The sequence below is a fragment of the Botrytis byssoidea genome (assembly GCF_014898295.1).
Source record: "Botrytis byssoidea strain MUCL 94 chromosome Unknown BBYS_017, whole genome shotgun sequence".
Lineage (NCBI taxonomy): Eukaryota > Fungi > Ascomycota > Leotiomycetes > Helotiales > Sclerotiniaceae > Botrytis > Botrytis byssoidea.
Window position 1 is genome coordinate 171,652 of NW_024065858.1, and position 13,258 is coordinate 184,909.

At 40.4% G+C, this 13,258-nt stretch overlaps 3 protein-coding genes across 3 annotated transcripts; 1 reads left to right on the forward strand and 2 right to left on the reverse strand.

The window, feature by feature from the left end:
* Nucleotides 1–391: 391 nt before the first annotated feature.
* On the reverse strand, nt 392–2,402 carry EAE97_008125 (uncharacterized protein). Its single transcript, XM_038878639.1, has 5 exons — nt 1,801–2,402; nt 1,498–1,624; nt 878–1,433; nt 732–821; nt 392–672 (listed from the first exon to the last, which is right to left on the reverse strand). The coding sequence occupies exons 1-5, from the start codon at nt 2,073–2,075 to the stop codon at nt 581–583; spliced, it is 1,140 nt and encodes a 379-aa protein (XP_038730319.1). The 5' UTR covers nt 2,076–2,402; the 3' UTR covers nt 392–580.
* A 1,079-nt stretch (nt 2,403–3,481) lies between these two features.
* On the forward strand, nt 3,482–5,827 carry EAE97_008126 (uncharacterized protein; the record flags this gene model as incomplete). The annotated part of the gene is made up of 6 exons (XM_038878640.1): nt 3,482–3,662; nt 3,735–3,882; nt 4,072–4,342; nt 4,395–4,670; nt 4,741–4,966; nt 5,048–5,827. 6 exons carry the CDS (start codon nt 3,482–3,484, stop codon nt 5,647–5,649), a joined length of 1,704 nt encoding a protein of 567 aa, XP_038730320.1. The 3' UTR covers nt 5,650–5,827.
* Nucleotides 5,828–9,956: 4,129 nt separating this feature from the next.
* On the reverse strand, nt 9,957–12,012 carry EAE97_008127 (uncharacterized protein). Its single transcript, XM_038878641.1, has 2 exons — nt 11,301–12,012; nt 9,957–11,251 (listed from the first exon to the last, which is right to left on the reverse strand). The coding sequence occupies exons 1-2, from the start codon at nt 11,727–11,729 to the stop codon at nt 10,706–10,708; spliced, it is 975 nt and encodes a 324-aa protein (XP_038730321.1). The 5' UTR covers nt 11,730–12,012; the 3' UTR covers nt 9,957–10,705.
* Nucleotides 12,013–13,258: the final 1,246 nt, after the last annotated feature.

The following is a 13,258-nucleotide window of genomic DNA, read 5'->3' on the forward strand; positions in this document are numbered from 1 at the left end:
AGCACGTCAATAACCGCATGAATCAACTTCTTCGCAAAGCCTCCTCGAGCAACAAGTCGCGCTTTGCTTTTAGACGAACATTCGACTCCTCAATTATCATGTATATCTCTCGACTCTTACCATCAAGAATCTCTCGATTCACTAAGGGATTATATATATCAAAATTCTGGCGTATATGTGAATTCTGTGGATTGTCAATCTAGGAAGGTCTGCGTGGGAACTCGATATCACGGGTACTTTCTACCTCGAGCGGGAGCTCGTAGATGCCTCGGCGGTTTTGGAATGTTCACTTAAGCTCCGCGTTGTTAATACGGGTCTTTGAGGACCTGATGATGCTCGTGACTTTGTAAATGAATATCTAGCAGGGCACATGTATTCAAATGGTCATATCAGGTGAGATGTGAATTTTTATCCAATAGACTAAATGCAATTTTTAACTATTGTAAAGATATAATCGATATATTATTTATGATGTGATAAATGGTCCTCCATATCCAAACTCATTTTGCAATAGTAGAGGATTGATCACAGAGTGTTACCCATTTCCGAACACTCGACATGAAGTCGTTTTCATACAATCTTAAGCCTTGACAACAACGGCACTGGGTGCTTTTGCCAGTGCAGCTTTCTCTTTGAACTCATCATTCTCCAATTTGAACCTAAGTTGACACCCTGATTTGTTAGCTGTGAGATTCTGAACATGGTTGGCTGATGTGGATCTGAATACTTACAATCACCACAAGATATCGGTTCATATTTTGGCGGATTATTCTCATCAGTACAAGTAGAGATTACACCTTCTACACAGTTGAAATTGAGTCCTATCACCATATTAGCATTCCTTTTCAGACAACTTGATGAGGAAAAGGAATCTTACCGAAGAAAAATGGCATGGAAATTCTCTCCACGGTCGCTCGGTTATAAACTCGATGAACGGTACTCTTATACATATCATTACAAAGTCTCATCATAAAATCGCCAATGTTAACAACTATCGTTCCTTCCACTGGAACCGCCATGATCCATTGTCCTTCTTTGTTTAGTACTTGGAGACCGCCTATCATATCTTGCCAGAGGAGAGTAAAAAGTTGGAGATCAGTATGAGATCCGAGTCCTACACTGTTGCTTGATCTTTCAGCTTCGGTACTGGGCGGATAATAATTGTAAAGGCCATCTGCTCCAGGGTAGGTAACACGGGAATCGAAATAGTCTTCTGGGAGAGAGAGACTGAGCGCGAAGACTCGGACAAGTTTGCGTGCGAGTGAGAGACAGGATTTCCAATAGGCGAGAGTGTCGGTTTTGAAATCGGGAAGATGCGAAGTTCCTTCCCAGACGAAGGGTTCGCCTCGGATCCAGGGTTTTACCTCCGAAGGGATGGAAGAAAGGGGTTGGGGGTGATCTGGATCATTTTCGGGCTCGTAGCGCCAGGCGATCTGGGAATGTTAGTTTGGTGGAGATGGAAAGGGGGATGGAGGAGTTTCGGCTGGGGAGACGAACGGATTCTTTGACATCTACACTTTCTCCGGGACTTATGTTTGAACTTTTTAATCCCATGTAGCCATTAAAGTAACGGGAATGACTTTTGTCTATCTTTGCTTTTTCTTCGTATGGCTGTTTGAAGAAACTGTTCTCCGTGATTTTATATTAGCTTTTGGTCATCTATTCGCTAGTTCTACTCCTTATCTCTCATGGCCAGAAGAGAAGCACTGAGCGTTCAGACAACTATTCTCAACCTCAAAACCTCTCCCAATTCTCTTATCTCTCCTTCCTCATACAATCTATTTCCATTCAATGACTCACCTCAAAGCCTGCTCCTTTGCCTTCTGAATAACTGCCTCTTCGATACCATGATTCTTCACATAAAAGAACCCCGTCCCCACCGCCGCAGCACGTACTTCTGCAGCCAACGCTTGACGATCACTCAGATTAGGAGAATTTATATTTGAAAGATCAATGATGGGGATCTCTGTATCTGTGCAAGGACGAGGTGGTGTATTGAGTACATCGCGATAGACGGGACCATAGGCGGTGCGAAGCTCCAGTTTTGTTGTTGTGGGGGGTGTGGGGGAAGACATGGCGAGATTGTGATGTTGGTAAGTGATAGGTTGAAAAGATTGTAAGAAGAAGAGATGTGAGAGGCGTTTAAAAGCTTGGTTTTGGGTGCAGAGAGACGGTCAAGGGGATAAATGATTAAAAGTATCTGTAAGTGAATGGTGGCTGAATGTACCCCGCCAAACTGTCAGATGTGATAGTGAATTCGGTAGGTTCCGAGAATTGTAGTGAATCAATCTATTGAATGGTTGTTATGTATCGTGTGTATATCCCAATGCAGATTTGTATGAATAAAAGATCCAAGCATTCCAAGACTCAATGTATATCTTCACAATTTATCTCTTTGGCCAGTGATGGGAGGGAGATTGATAACAGTCTTGGAAAAGATAAAAAAACACTTGGGAATCCCACTATCGTTTGATGCTTATCGCTCTCTTCTGTTAAGCTTATCGTAATTCTCCACTCTTCACTCTTCACTCTTCACTCTTCACTCTTCACTCTTCACTCTCCACTTACTGACTTCCGACGATCTTGACCCCTGCATCGATCAAAAGCCATACATACATACATCCATGGATACCTAGGTAGTAATATAACTCATCACGTGTAAAATAATAAATACAAACACAGCATCAACATCAACATATCAACGTTTCATCTGTCATTATCCATTTGTATCACAACATTCCTTCATTTAAAACCCACGGCTGCTCACATAAATTTCGATCTCATATAGTACCAAGATGTCAAACCCTCGTTTTCTCGTGCACATTTCCTGGTGGACAAGGTCTGGATGAGTCTGATGACAAGTTTGACATTGGCGCACATTGGCGCACACAAGCGTGTATGATTTTGCATTACCGAAATCCTCAATTGGAGTCTTGGGGTACATTGGCTTTGGAGAGATAGAATGTCTGGTTGGTTACATCTAATCTCAGAGCGGGGAACGACACCGTTTTATGCCATGCATGGCTGCGAGGAACTCCCATGAGTGATAAAATGATGTTACATTGCAGATTTGTATCTTTTTTTCTCATGAGTTTCTGCAGGTACTTTTCTTTTGGAAGGAGAGTGGACATGTACGGATCATGTTGTGAGTTGAATATTGGACTGATGTAGTATCAATACTCAGCTTGATACTTATCTGGTGGGGGATTGGATGGGTAGTACATCTCTTTACCTACTAGGTAGACCTAGAGAAATGTATATGTTGACCTCATAGAAGAGATGTCGATCATTCTACCGTTAGTACCCGGTAGTCTCTGTTCTTCTTACCTTCTATACGTTTCCATTCTTCATTAAACTTACTACCAATACAAATATCAACATCAACATCAACATCAACATCAACATCAACATCAACATCAACACTTATATCGATATCTTCATTGTGTGGATCAATCGCATACATCGCGAATTCATTCTCAATATGGTTTCGAACCTCTTCGGTGTCCTACGCCGAAAACTGCGAAATCCGCATTTCGAAGCAAAAGGAACCGCGAATGTTCATGGAAAAGACAATTGGCTAGATAATGATGATATTCGACCTCTAAAACTAGCCGATCGTACATGGAATGTTTGGACTTATCTTACCTTTTGGTTTTCTGCAAGTAAGTCTTGTGATGCTATCATTGCGATTGATTATACGGATTTGAGTTTGATACTGATATTTATTGTGATAGCTTCGACAGTTTCAACATGGTACGCAGCTTCGAGTGCCCAAGCTTTGGGATTGAGTATGTGGGAATCAGTCCTGTGTGCATTTGGTGGTCAATGTTTGATTGCTATTGTGATCGTGTTTAACGGCAGATCGGGAGCTGTATATCATATGTAAGTTTGAAGCATTCATATTTCTGTCTCCCTTCACTTGGATAACCATTCAAATTACCCAATTGTTGTATCCAACATGTCCTATATCCATACCTTGATCTTGGATGAATCTCTGCAATTCTCTCAGAGATCCTCAACACCTCACAAGTTTCCACTGTTCCACGTTCGCTGACGATACTTTCATTATAGTGGTTACCCGATACTAAATAGAGCGGCATTTGGTGTCTTCGGTGCTTGGTGGCCTACTTTCAATCGTGCTGTGATGGCTATTGTTTGGAATGGTGTTAATGCGGTCCAAGGAGGCGAATGCATTTATGTTATGCTTCATACCCTCAGTCCACGTGTTGCCAGCTTCAAGAATGTCATGGGTGAGGGATCAGCTCTTGATTCGGGCGGTATGCTTGGACTTGGAATCTTCTGGATCCTCACTTGCTGCTTTCTTATCATTCCTGTCCCAAAGGTTGGTCACATTCAGGTACCAATTGAAATTGTCAATACTAATGCGAGAACAGATGAAAGGCCTTGTCTACGCCAAACTAATCGTCTTTATCATTTCTGCGATTGCCATGTGTGCATGGACTTTGACCATGGCAGGTGGTATCGGACCTGTCGCTCGTCAACCAGGTACTGTCAAAGGTTCAGAACGATCATGGCTTCTCGTACGATTCATACTTCTTGGAGCCGCAAATTGTGCCACATTTGCTTCCAATGCGGCCGACTTTCAGCGTTATGCACGTAAACCAAACGATGTTATTTGGGGAAATTTAGTCGGATTTCCTATCTCCAATGTTCGTATTATTGCTTTGCTTTGCCGACATCACTCATTTGTTGACGTACTCCTACTAATGTGTGCAATAGTTAATCGTATCTATCATCGGTAATCTAGTAAGCTCCTCGAGTCAAGTACTTTTCGGCGAAATTATCTGGTCTCCCCTTACATACCTCGACCAAATTCTTGAACGAACATATGATGGTCCGACCCGAGCTGGGTGCTTCTTCATCGCAGCTTGCTTCGCTTACTCTGCAATCTTCTCTTCGATCTTCGAAAACTCTATTCCAGCTGGAAACGATATCGCTGCTCTCTGTAAGTCAACGATTTTATCTCTGCTTCATCCCAAATCTCCCATATACAATATCCAGATGGTTCTAATAATTGTCTTCCTAGTCCCAAAATATATATCCATCCGTACCGGTTTCTTCATCTGCGCCGTCATCTCCATAGTAATTCAACCCTGGTACCTCCTCAAATCGGCCGTAATTTTCATCTCCTTCCTTGCCTCCTATCAAATTTTCCTCTCAGCCATCACCGGCGTTCTTCTTTGCCACTACTTCGTCATCGCCCGCGGTTTCCTAAGAATCCCAGATCTATACACCTCAGATATAAAAGCCGCATATCATTATAAAGGCGGCTGGAATTGGCGCGCGTATGCAGCATATGTCATTGGTATCATACCCAACTTCTACGGCTTTCTGAATAACATAGGAGTTAAAGCTCCAATAGGTGTCACAAGAGCATATTATTTTGCATATCCGATTGGACTTTTTGTGAGTTTTATGGTCTATTGGGGACTTTGTTGGTATTGGCCGGTGGAGATTCAATATGCGCTTTCGGAGTGGAGAGAGGTCAAGGATTATGTGAGAGAGGAAGAGAGAACAGACGGAATGGCAAGTGGATGGGGAAGTGTGGCGAGTGGAGAGGAAGCGGGAGAGGGAGTTGTAGGGACGGAGGAAAAAGGTAACTCGAATGTGAGAGAGGAAAAAAATTGAGGGGATGTGTAGGAGAAGAGGATGGTGTAGATGATTATTGCTTGAGATGTTGGGGTGGAGAAATAGGGGAATGGTATTTGTGTACGTATGTATCTGTATGTTTGTATAATTCTTATGGGTCTCCTCCTTCGTGGATACTGTGATTATTACATTGTATTATAAAATCTCCTCAATGCAATTTACCTAATCAGACTAATACTTAAGCTTCACACATTAATTTCCTGACAAAGTATCTTCTACAGTAATTAGAGTGTAAAACACACTACCCATTATAGCTTACCCGAAATTTACCCGCCACTTCCAATTCATCAACATGGATTTTTATTAATTTGTTAGAAATGAATTTACAATTCCGACTGTATATTTAGAGATTTTTTTGTTTGTGAGATGTTATTGCTAATGGTATTGGGAATACAGTGTAAACGGACGCAAAACTGATATGTAGTAGATATATAAGAAATCCCTCTTTGAAAAAACTATCAAAGATACTCATATTTGAATTTAAATAACGAGACAAATAGAATAGAGAATTCGAAGTAGATAGGGTAGATAGAAATGTATAAATTACCTATACACATTATCTACCCAGATATATGAGTTTACTCACTCGATAAGTTATTTTCGTTATTGACTTGATGAGGGTGTGGTGTAGTGAGTATAGCATAATTTCCAGATAGGTGGAAGGATGGGGTGGAGACTTTTATTGATAAGGGGTTCGAAGTTCGTTTTGGTGGAAAGAGATGGATTGTTAAGCGGGAGTTGGGGTTGGGATTGGGATTGAGGTGGAATGGGTATGTGTATTTGTGTGAGTGTGAGTGTGAGTGTATGTGTGAGTGTGAGTATGAGTATGAGTGTGAGTGTGAGTATGTTACTAAGGGAATAGATGTGCAACAAAGTGAAGGGTATGAACGGGATGGGGAGGGATGGATAGATAAATAGATGGAATAGATGAGTGGTTTAGCGGTGGGTGGTTTAGCGCGAGAGGGAATGAAATGGTGTAGCTTGGTACTTGTATGTTACTAAGAGAATAGATGTGCAACAAAAGGAGGGAAATGAACGGGGTGGGGAGGGATGAATGAAATGGTTTAGCGTATGAAGGTGGGCGAGAATGATATAGTGTAGGTTAGTTTGGTGCTGGGAGATGGATGGTAGAGGAAAAGTGGATGGATGGATGGATGGATGGATGGAGGAATAAATGGAGGTGTGGTTGTTGGTTCTAGAATAAACAGGGAGCAAGAAATGAAAGAAAAGGAGAAATGCTTGAATTTGTGAATCTGTGGAGTTGTGACGCCACTAGAGATGTAGATGTGCAACAAATGTATTTATTTATATGTCTGTCTACTATTTATCTTCGATCCGCTGTGCATATTTGGTAAGGGGTGAGATGTTGTTGGGGGGTTTCGTTAGTTAGGATGGATGGATGGAGGTTTGATGTGGATATGTGTGGCACGGCTTCAGCGGATGCGGATGCGAGACGCCGGACTGGACTGAGGGTTTGAGGGTGGGACTTGGGATTTGGGATACGATAGAGACGCCACTAGAGATGTAGATGTGCAACATTTTGGATTTTTGCGTGTAGAAGGTGAAGGTTTTATTTGATGGGGTTTGCTGGTGGGTAGGTAGTGTGGTGCTCTGGAGATTGGAGTACCGGGTTTGCGAATGGGTGCTTGTGGACGAATGTGGGTGTGGATGTGGATGAATGTGGATGTTAGTTCGAAAAGCTACAAAGCCTATTTAAATTGAATGATTCAATGAATGGATGAATGAATCAAAAGAGGTTGAGATTTGAGCACTCAAAATTGAAGATTGAAATAGAACGCCACTAGAAAAACAGACGTGCAACAAAACACATCAAATCCAATTTAAATGGTAAATTATAATCTTCTCTCCCTGCGCGCTGTGAGCATTGCGGTTAGATCACTACGGTGCAGAGCCAACGGTCGTGGAGTGGTGTGGTGTGGTGGCTAATCAGTAAGTGAAACGCCGACAACTCGCTAGTTCAACAGGGGCGTTTAGGTATTTGAGATTTGACATAAAAACGAAGCGGATTCATGACGCCACTAGAGATGTAGATGTGCAACAGACGGAGGGATTTATGTGAGTTTGCGTGTAGGTATTTATTCTGTTCCTTGTAGGTGTGATCGTTTCGGTAGATGTAGAACGATTGTGGTAGGTAAGGTGGTGGTAGAGTGTAGGGTTGAACAAAGGTGGCACAGTCTATGCAGGTTGTTGCTGTTGGGTGGCTGATGCGAGACGCCGACCTCCTGTGTTGCGTGCGATTGTGTGTGTAAAGACATCAGCAAGGTGAGAAAATCTCAAGATCAAGACGCCACTAAAAAACAAGACATGCAACAAAAGCATTCTCCTATACCCTTTTCAAATCAAAATAGTTAGTTAGTTCACCCATCCAACTCCTTTTACTAAAAGAGTGGATCCGACATCCGGTGCCACAGAAAATCGGTGGTGGCGGCGACGATGCAAAATCCCGGCTGTCGTGAGATTTGGCAAGGGATTTTGGGAGACTAAGTTGAACTATCTGGAAATGGTTTGCAAACCCTGAACGCCACTAAAAATGCAGATGTGCAACAAATGCGCAATGTGGATGTTGAGAGTAAATCTAGTGTGTTTTCTTCCTTGCAGTACAAATTTAAAAGGGTGTGGTGGCTGTAATGCGAGACGACGCCTGCGCGGTGCTTGGAGCCTTTTGGCGACTAAAGTTGAGAAGCGAACTGAGGATGGGGTTGTGCATTGTTGATTGTTGGACTAGTATTGTGAAAAGGGGACTTCCTCATGTTGGTATATGGATGCTCAGGAGTACCTAGTATTTGGATGGACAGATAGAATTCTAGTAATCATCGAGAACTATCTCCAACAAAACAACCTCTCCATATAAAAATCCATCACTTTTCCTTCTCCCTAAAGATCCTATTCTTCTTCTCATTCACATCCCCCAAAAGCTAAAATCAACACCAATGCACACCCATTACTCGTACAACGACTAACCCGCCTAGCTTTTCTAGCCCGTTTAACCTATGTAGCCTTGTATCCCAGCGTACTAAGTCGACCACCCTACTTTCGGGCCACCCCTGTTTTGGGCCACCCTTTTACACTAAAAATCACTTTTTTGGCTTATCAATTTCTCCATCAATATTGAATATAATTTAATATAAATATATATTAATATAATTCAAGCCATTTCGAATTTATATTAAATTTTTTGGAATTTTAGGATTTTTCTGAATTGGGATCTAAAGCTTCAAATATCGATTTTCGAATTTGTATAGAAATCACATACAAATTTAAAACTTTTATATAATCTTTAATAACTTTTTAACAATAATAATTAAAAGAAAATTATATATTTTTTTTAAAGATTTCAAATCTGAATCTATATAAAAATTCAAAAAAAATTCAAAAAAATGAATAGATATAGAAATATAATATATAGTGAATGTCACGGGTTCACTAGCGTAGTAGATGCTTAGTCATCTTTGCCTATATATGACACACTTACATAGCACTACCTTTAACCTCCTTGTAGAATATCATATATCTAACCTAGTATCTATCTCTTGCACCGTGATAGTGAATTTAGAATAATATAAATAATCCCTGCAATTCTGAAAATACCCCTTTAAATATTTATTTATAAAAAACTTTCTATTTTTTCAGAATTTTTCAAAATAAATATATTATAAATATATTATAAAAACTTATAATTTATTTTTAGCTATTTTTTCTCAAAAGTTATTATAGATTTTATAAAATTTCAAATTTATATATGATTTTTATACAAATTGAAAATCGATATTTTGAAATCTCAGAAATCAATCCATAAAAATCCTAAAAATCTGAAGTTTTTAAAATAAGATTGAAACAATTTGAATTATATATATATAGATTTTTATTAAATTATAATCAATATCAATCGAGATATTAATAAATTAAAAAGGTGATTTTTGGTGTAAAAGGGTGGCCTAAAAGAGGGGTGGCCCGAAAGTGGGGTATCCGACTTACCCTTTAAATGACCAAAAATAGATTCATAAGGATAATGCATGTAGAATCTGGGTCGTGCCGCCGCGGGACGTTTACGCTCATTTGATAAAACGAACCGTTGTTTGCGATTTTGTGAGTTTGGATGAAATGGTTAGATGAAACGCACTAGACGCGCTGTGCCACGGCCACAGGCGAGGTTGCTTGGTTATGGGGATGTGTATCTAGATATGCATAATTTTGTGCAGATACATATGAATGCTTACCTAAATACCTAGGTATGATAGGGATGAAATCAAAGTTCATTAACGATTAGAAGCTGAATAATAAATACATTTGCGATTCACACCCCAAAAATCAAGACAACGGTAACTTAAATATAAAACTGTACTCTCGTAACCCCAACGAAAGGTAACTCAACACGATTCATCCCCCACCCTTTCCCTCCAATCCCTCGAGTCATCCCATATCTCCTTTCCTATGCTTGCTAGCCTTATCAACAACATCGAAGCATCGGTTTCCTCCCACATTAGCTTCAACTTTAGCTTTCAGCATCCTGCCCTTTATATATCCATGCCCCAATCCATGCCTTCCACACAATTTCATGCGCATAAAGCCTCACCAGTAATCCCAACACCACAGCCAACTTAGCTTCCACACAACACCACCCTAAACCAACTAGACAGGGTAAACTGGCTATAGCTGCACACTTGTAAGCATGCTAATTCCTTCTAAACTACACTTGGTCTTCGCTCAGCAGATACTTGCATTAATTAACAGAAAATGAAACGTTTTGTTGCACGTCGTGATTTTTAGTTTGGTTGGGAGGATGCGTGAGAGTTGTAGTTGTGGGTGCTTTGCATTTAGGTTAGGTTGGTGGTTATGAATGGGAGTAGACACGATATGTATGATGTGATTATTTCTTCATTGTATCGTTATTATGTGAATTTGACCGATTCTCTTAACTTTGTACGGTATTGGTATATCCTCCGTAACGCCTTGAAACCCTTATGTGTAGGCGATATACTCTACAACAGGTCCGTATTTGAAACCTTTGTCTATTCTATGTAGGACTCACCCCTCCATTCATCACTTTACTCTTTCTTCTTTTAGGTTTTCCCGATCCTGGAGTTCTAGGGCTCTTCTCTCCCTTATTTCCTTTCTTTGGCATGCCCAAATCTGTTTTCAATGGAGTAGGAGGTGCTGGTTTACCACTCAGACCAAAACCTGCTGGTTTTGATGTTGGTGGTACCATAAGCTTTTCTTTTTCCTTCCGACCGGTTGTACTAAAATGAAAATCACCTGGAGTTCCGGTAATAGGATTCTCATCCATATATTCATCACCATATCTGAGCGATATGTTAAGAGTTTCTTCGAGAAGATGATTTGCGAGTACGTTGTTGGAGATATTCGTGGAGGGATTCTTGGCTTCAGTCGCAAGGGAATCGGGCAATGGTGTATTCTCTTTGGAAGCCTGAGAGAAGGCTGATGCAATGGTTTTTGTTCGTGGTGGAACTGGTGGCATATATGTATGACCGAGCGAGGGAGAAAAATTGGGTAATTCGGATGCTTTCGAAATGGCATTTGTGAGTGAGGTGAAGATTGATAACTGCATTGCTATTAGAGACATTAAATTTGAATTGGAGAATTATCAATACCATTCTACTGCCCAGTACATCTGCGACAGTAGGAGCCATGTAAATGTTTTCTCCCACTACAAAATACGATGCATGCTTTGTAATTTCATCGTCGTCTTGAGCTCGCTTTCTTCTCGTTTGCTTGCTAATTACCCATACTCCAGTGCCAGTACCCGGTGCCATCTCTGCAGGTTCTTGTGCAACTAAAAATTCCAGTCCAGACATAGTTTTGAGTCGGCTCTCAAAAGCACTACGAGTGGCAAGGATGTACATCATATTTGGATTGAGCGAAGCTTGTATCGTGAGGATCGCATTATTTGAGGTCGGATCAAAAAATGGCGACTGCGCAAAGTAATGAAGAACGGTATTTTCATGAAGGCCTGAATTCCCAGCAAGCCACGTTGGATGGCTCCATTGTATCTCATCAAGAGGGGGATCTTGTGGTGCCATGGTTATGATGCGATAGAAGGTAGAGAGATGCTGTTGAGTATGCGAAAGGTCGCAAAACAATTAAAGAATCCGATGATCTGCATGGACTTAAATACGACGTAGGTACCAAGAGTTGTTGTGTATGCGACGTCGCGATGCAAAGGTTAATAAGTACTCAATTCTATTGATGTATTGACAATAGAGGATCTGCCGTATGCGCCGTATCTGAAACTCATTCAAATGGAGGTTATAAGGACCGTATATACGGAAAATCAATAGTAATGGAATTGTATTTACGAGTAGATGGACAAATAGCGACGGAAGATACCGAGAAGCTGGAGGGATGGTAGCGGCCGCTAGTGCAATAACCATGACGTTAATCATCTAGTCCAGATTGATGTCCGATGGGTAGCAGATTGAGTACTCGAGGATCAAATCAAACAGCTACGAGCAATCATAAATCATCAATTTCACAATACATTTGGGTGGGAAGCTATATGTCTCATCAACATAGACGAATTCTATGCTGCGTGGAACTTGGCCTGCATTGATATCTGACTCGCAATTCAGATGATAACAGAAGATGGCTAGAAAACTAGCACACCAAACTCGCTAAACTCAATAATAGTCTTTTGAGATCACTACTATTTGGAAATTGAATAGTTAATAAATCGGAAAATTATTAAAGATTTGATAAGTAAATAGACCAAGATAGTTTGTGAAGTCTCTGATATTTCTATATAATTTATACGCAAAAGATTATTAATTCAATTTAATAAAAAGTTTTGAAGACACAGTATATTTTATTTTTGGTGTACTCGTTTTTTTTGTCTACAGTGAAAGTATGCAGTGGAACGAAGATCCTATTTGCTTTTCAATTTTCAGCCCTTCTTGCTTTTCCAGTTTTTCGCCAATCACCAACATATAAATCTACATCTAACATAGTTAACGCTCTATTTGGGGGAGACAGATGAGACCGAACGAACAACAAATAAAGCCATCAGCTTTCATAGCACCAAAAAACGCCTCAGACGGCCTCTAATTGGTATACGGACAGCTGGACTATTATGAGGCTTCACCGAGGGCTGGTTCTAACTTGCTTTTTCTATGCAATATTGAATATCCCTTGCATTTTGTTTTCAGCTTTCAGCTCCTGAATTGTGTATAATTCTTAGAAATATTGAACAATTCGCCTTTCCCTTTACTCTTCTTTTTCGAATACACTGTTCTTATATCTATCGTCCGGTTAATGAATACAATATATGCTCGCTCAAGTTTTAGTGATAATAATATATATCGAATCCAGATTGCATGTAATCGTCGAGAATTTGGGGATTTCACACACTAATCATTTAGGTCTGAAGAAATGGCAAGCTATTCAGATGGTAAAACCCCCCGGCGAGCCATTTCATTGGTTAAAGATCGAATGGCGGTGGGCGCTGAACGATACGGCAGAAAAAAGTCGCCAAGAATCTCAAAATCAGAGAAAAAAACATAATTTTCACAAGAAACTGTCTACATTCAATCTGTGGATTGAAAAATAACTAAAA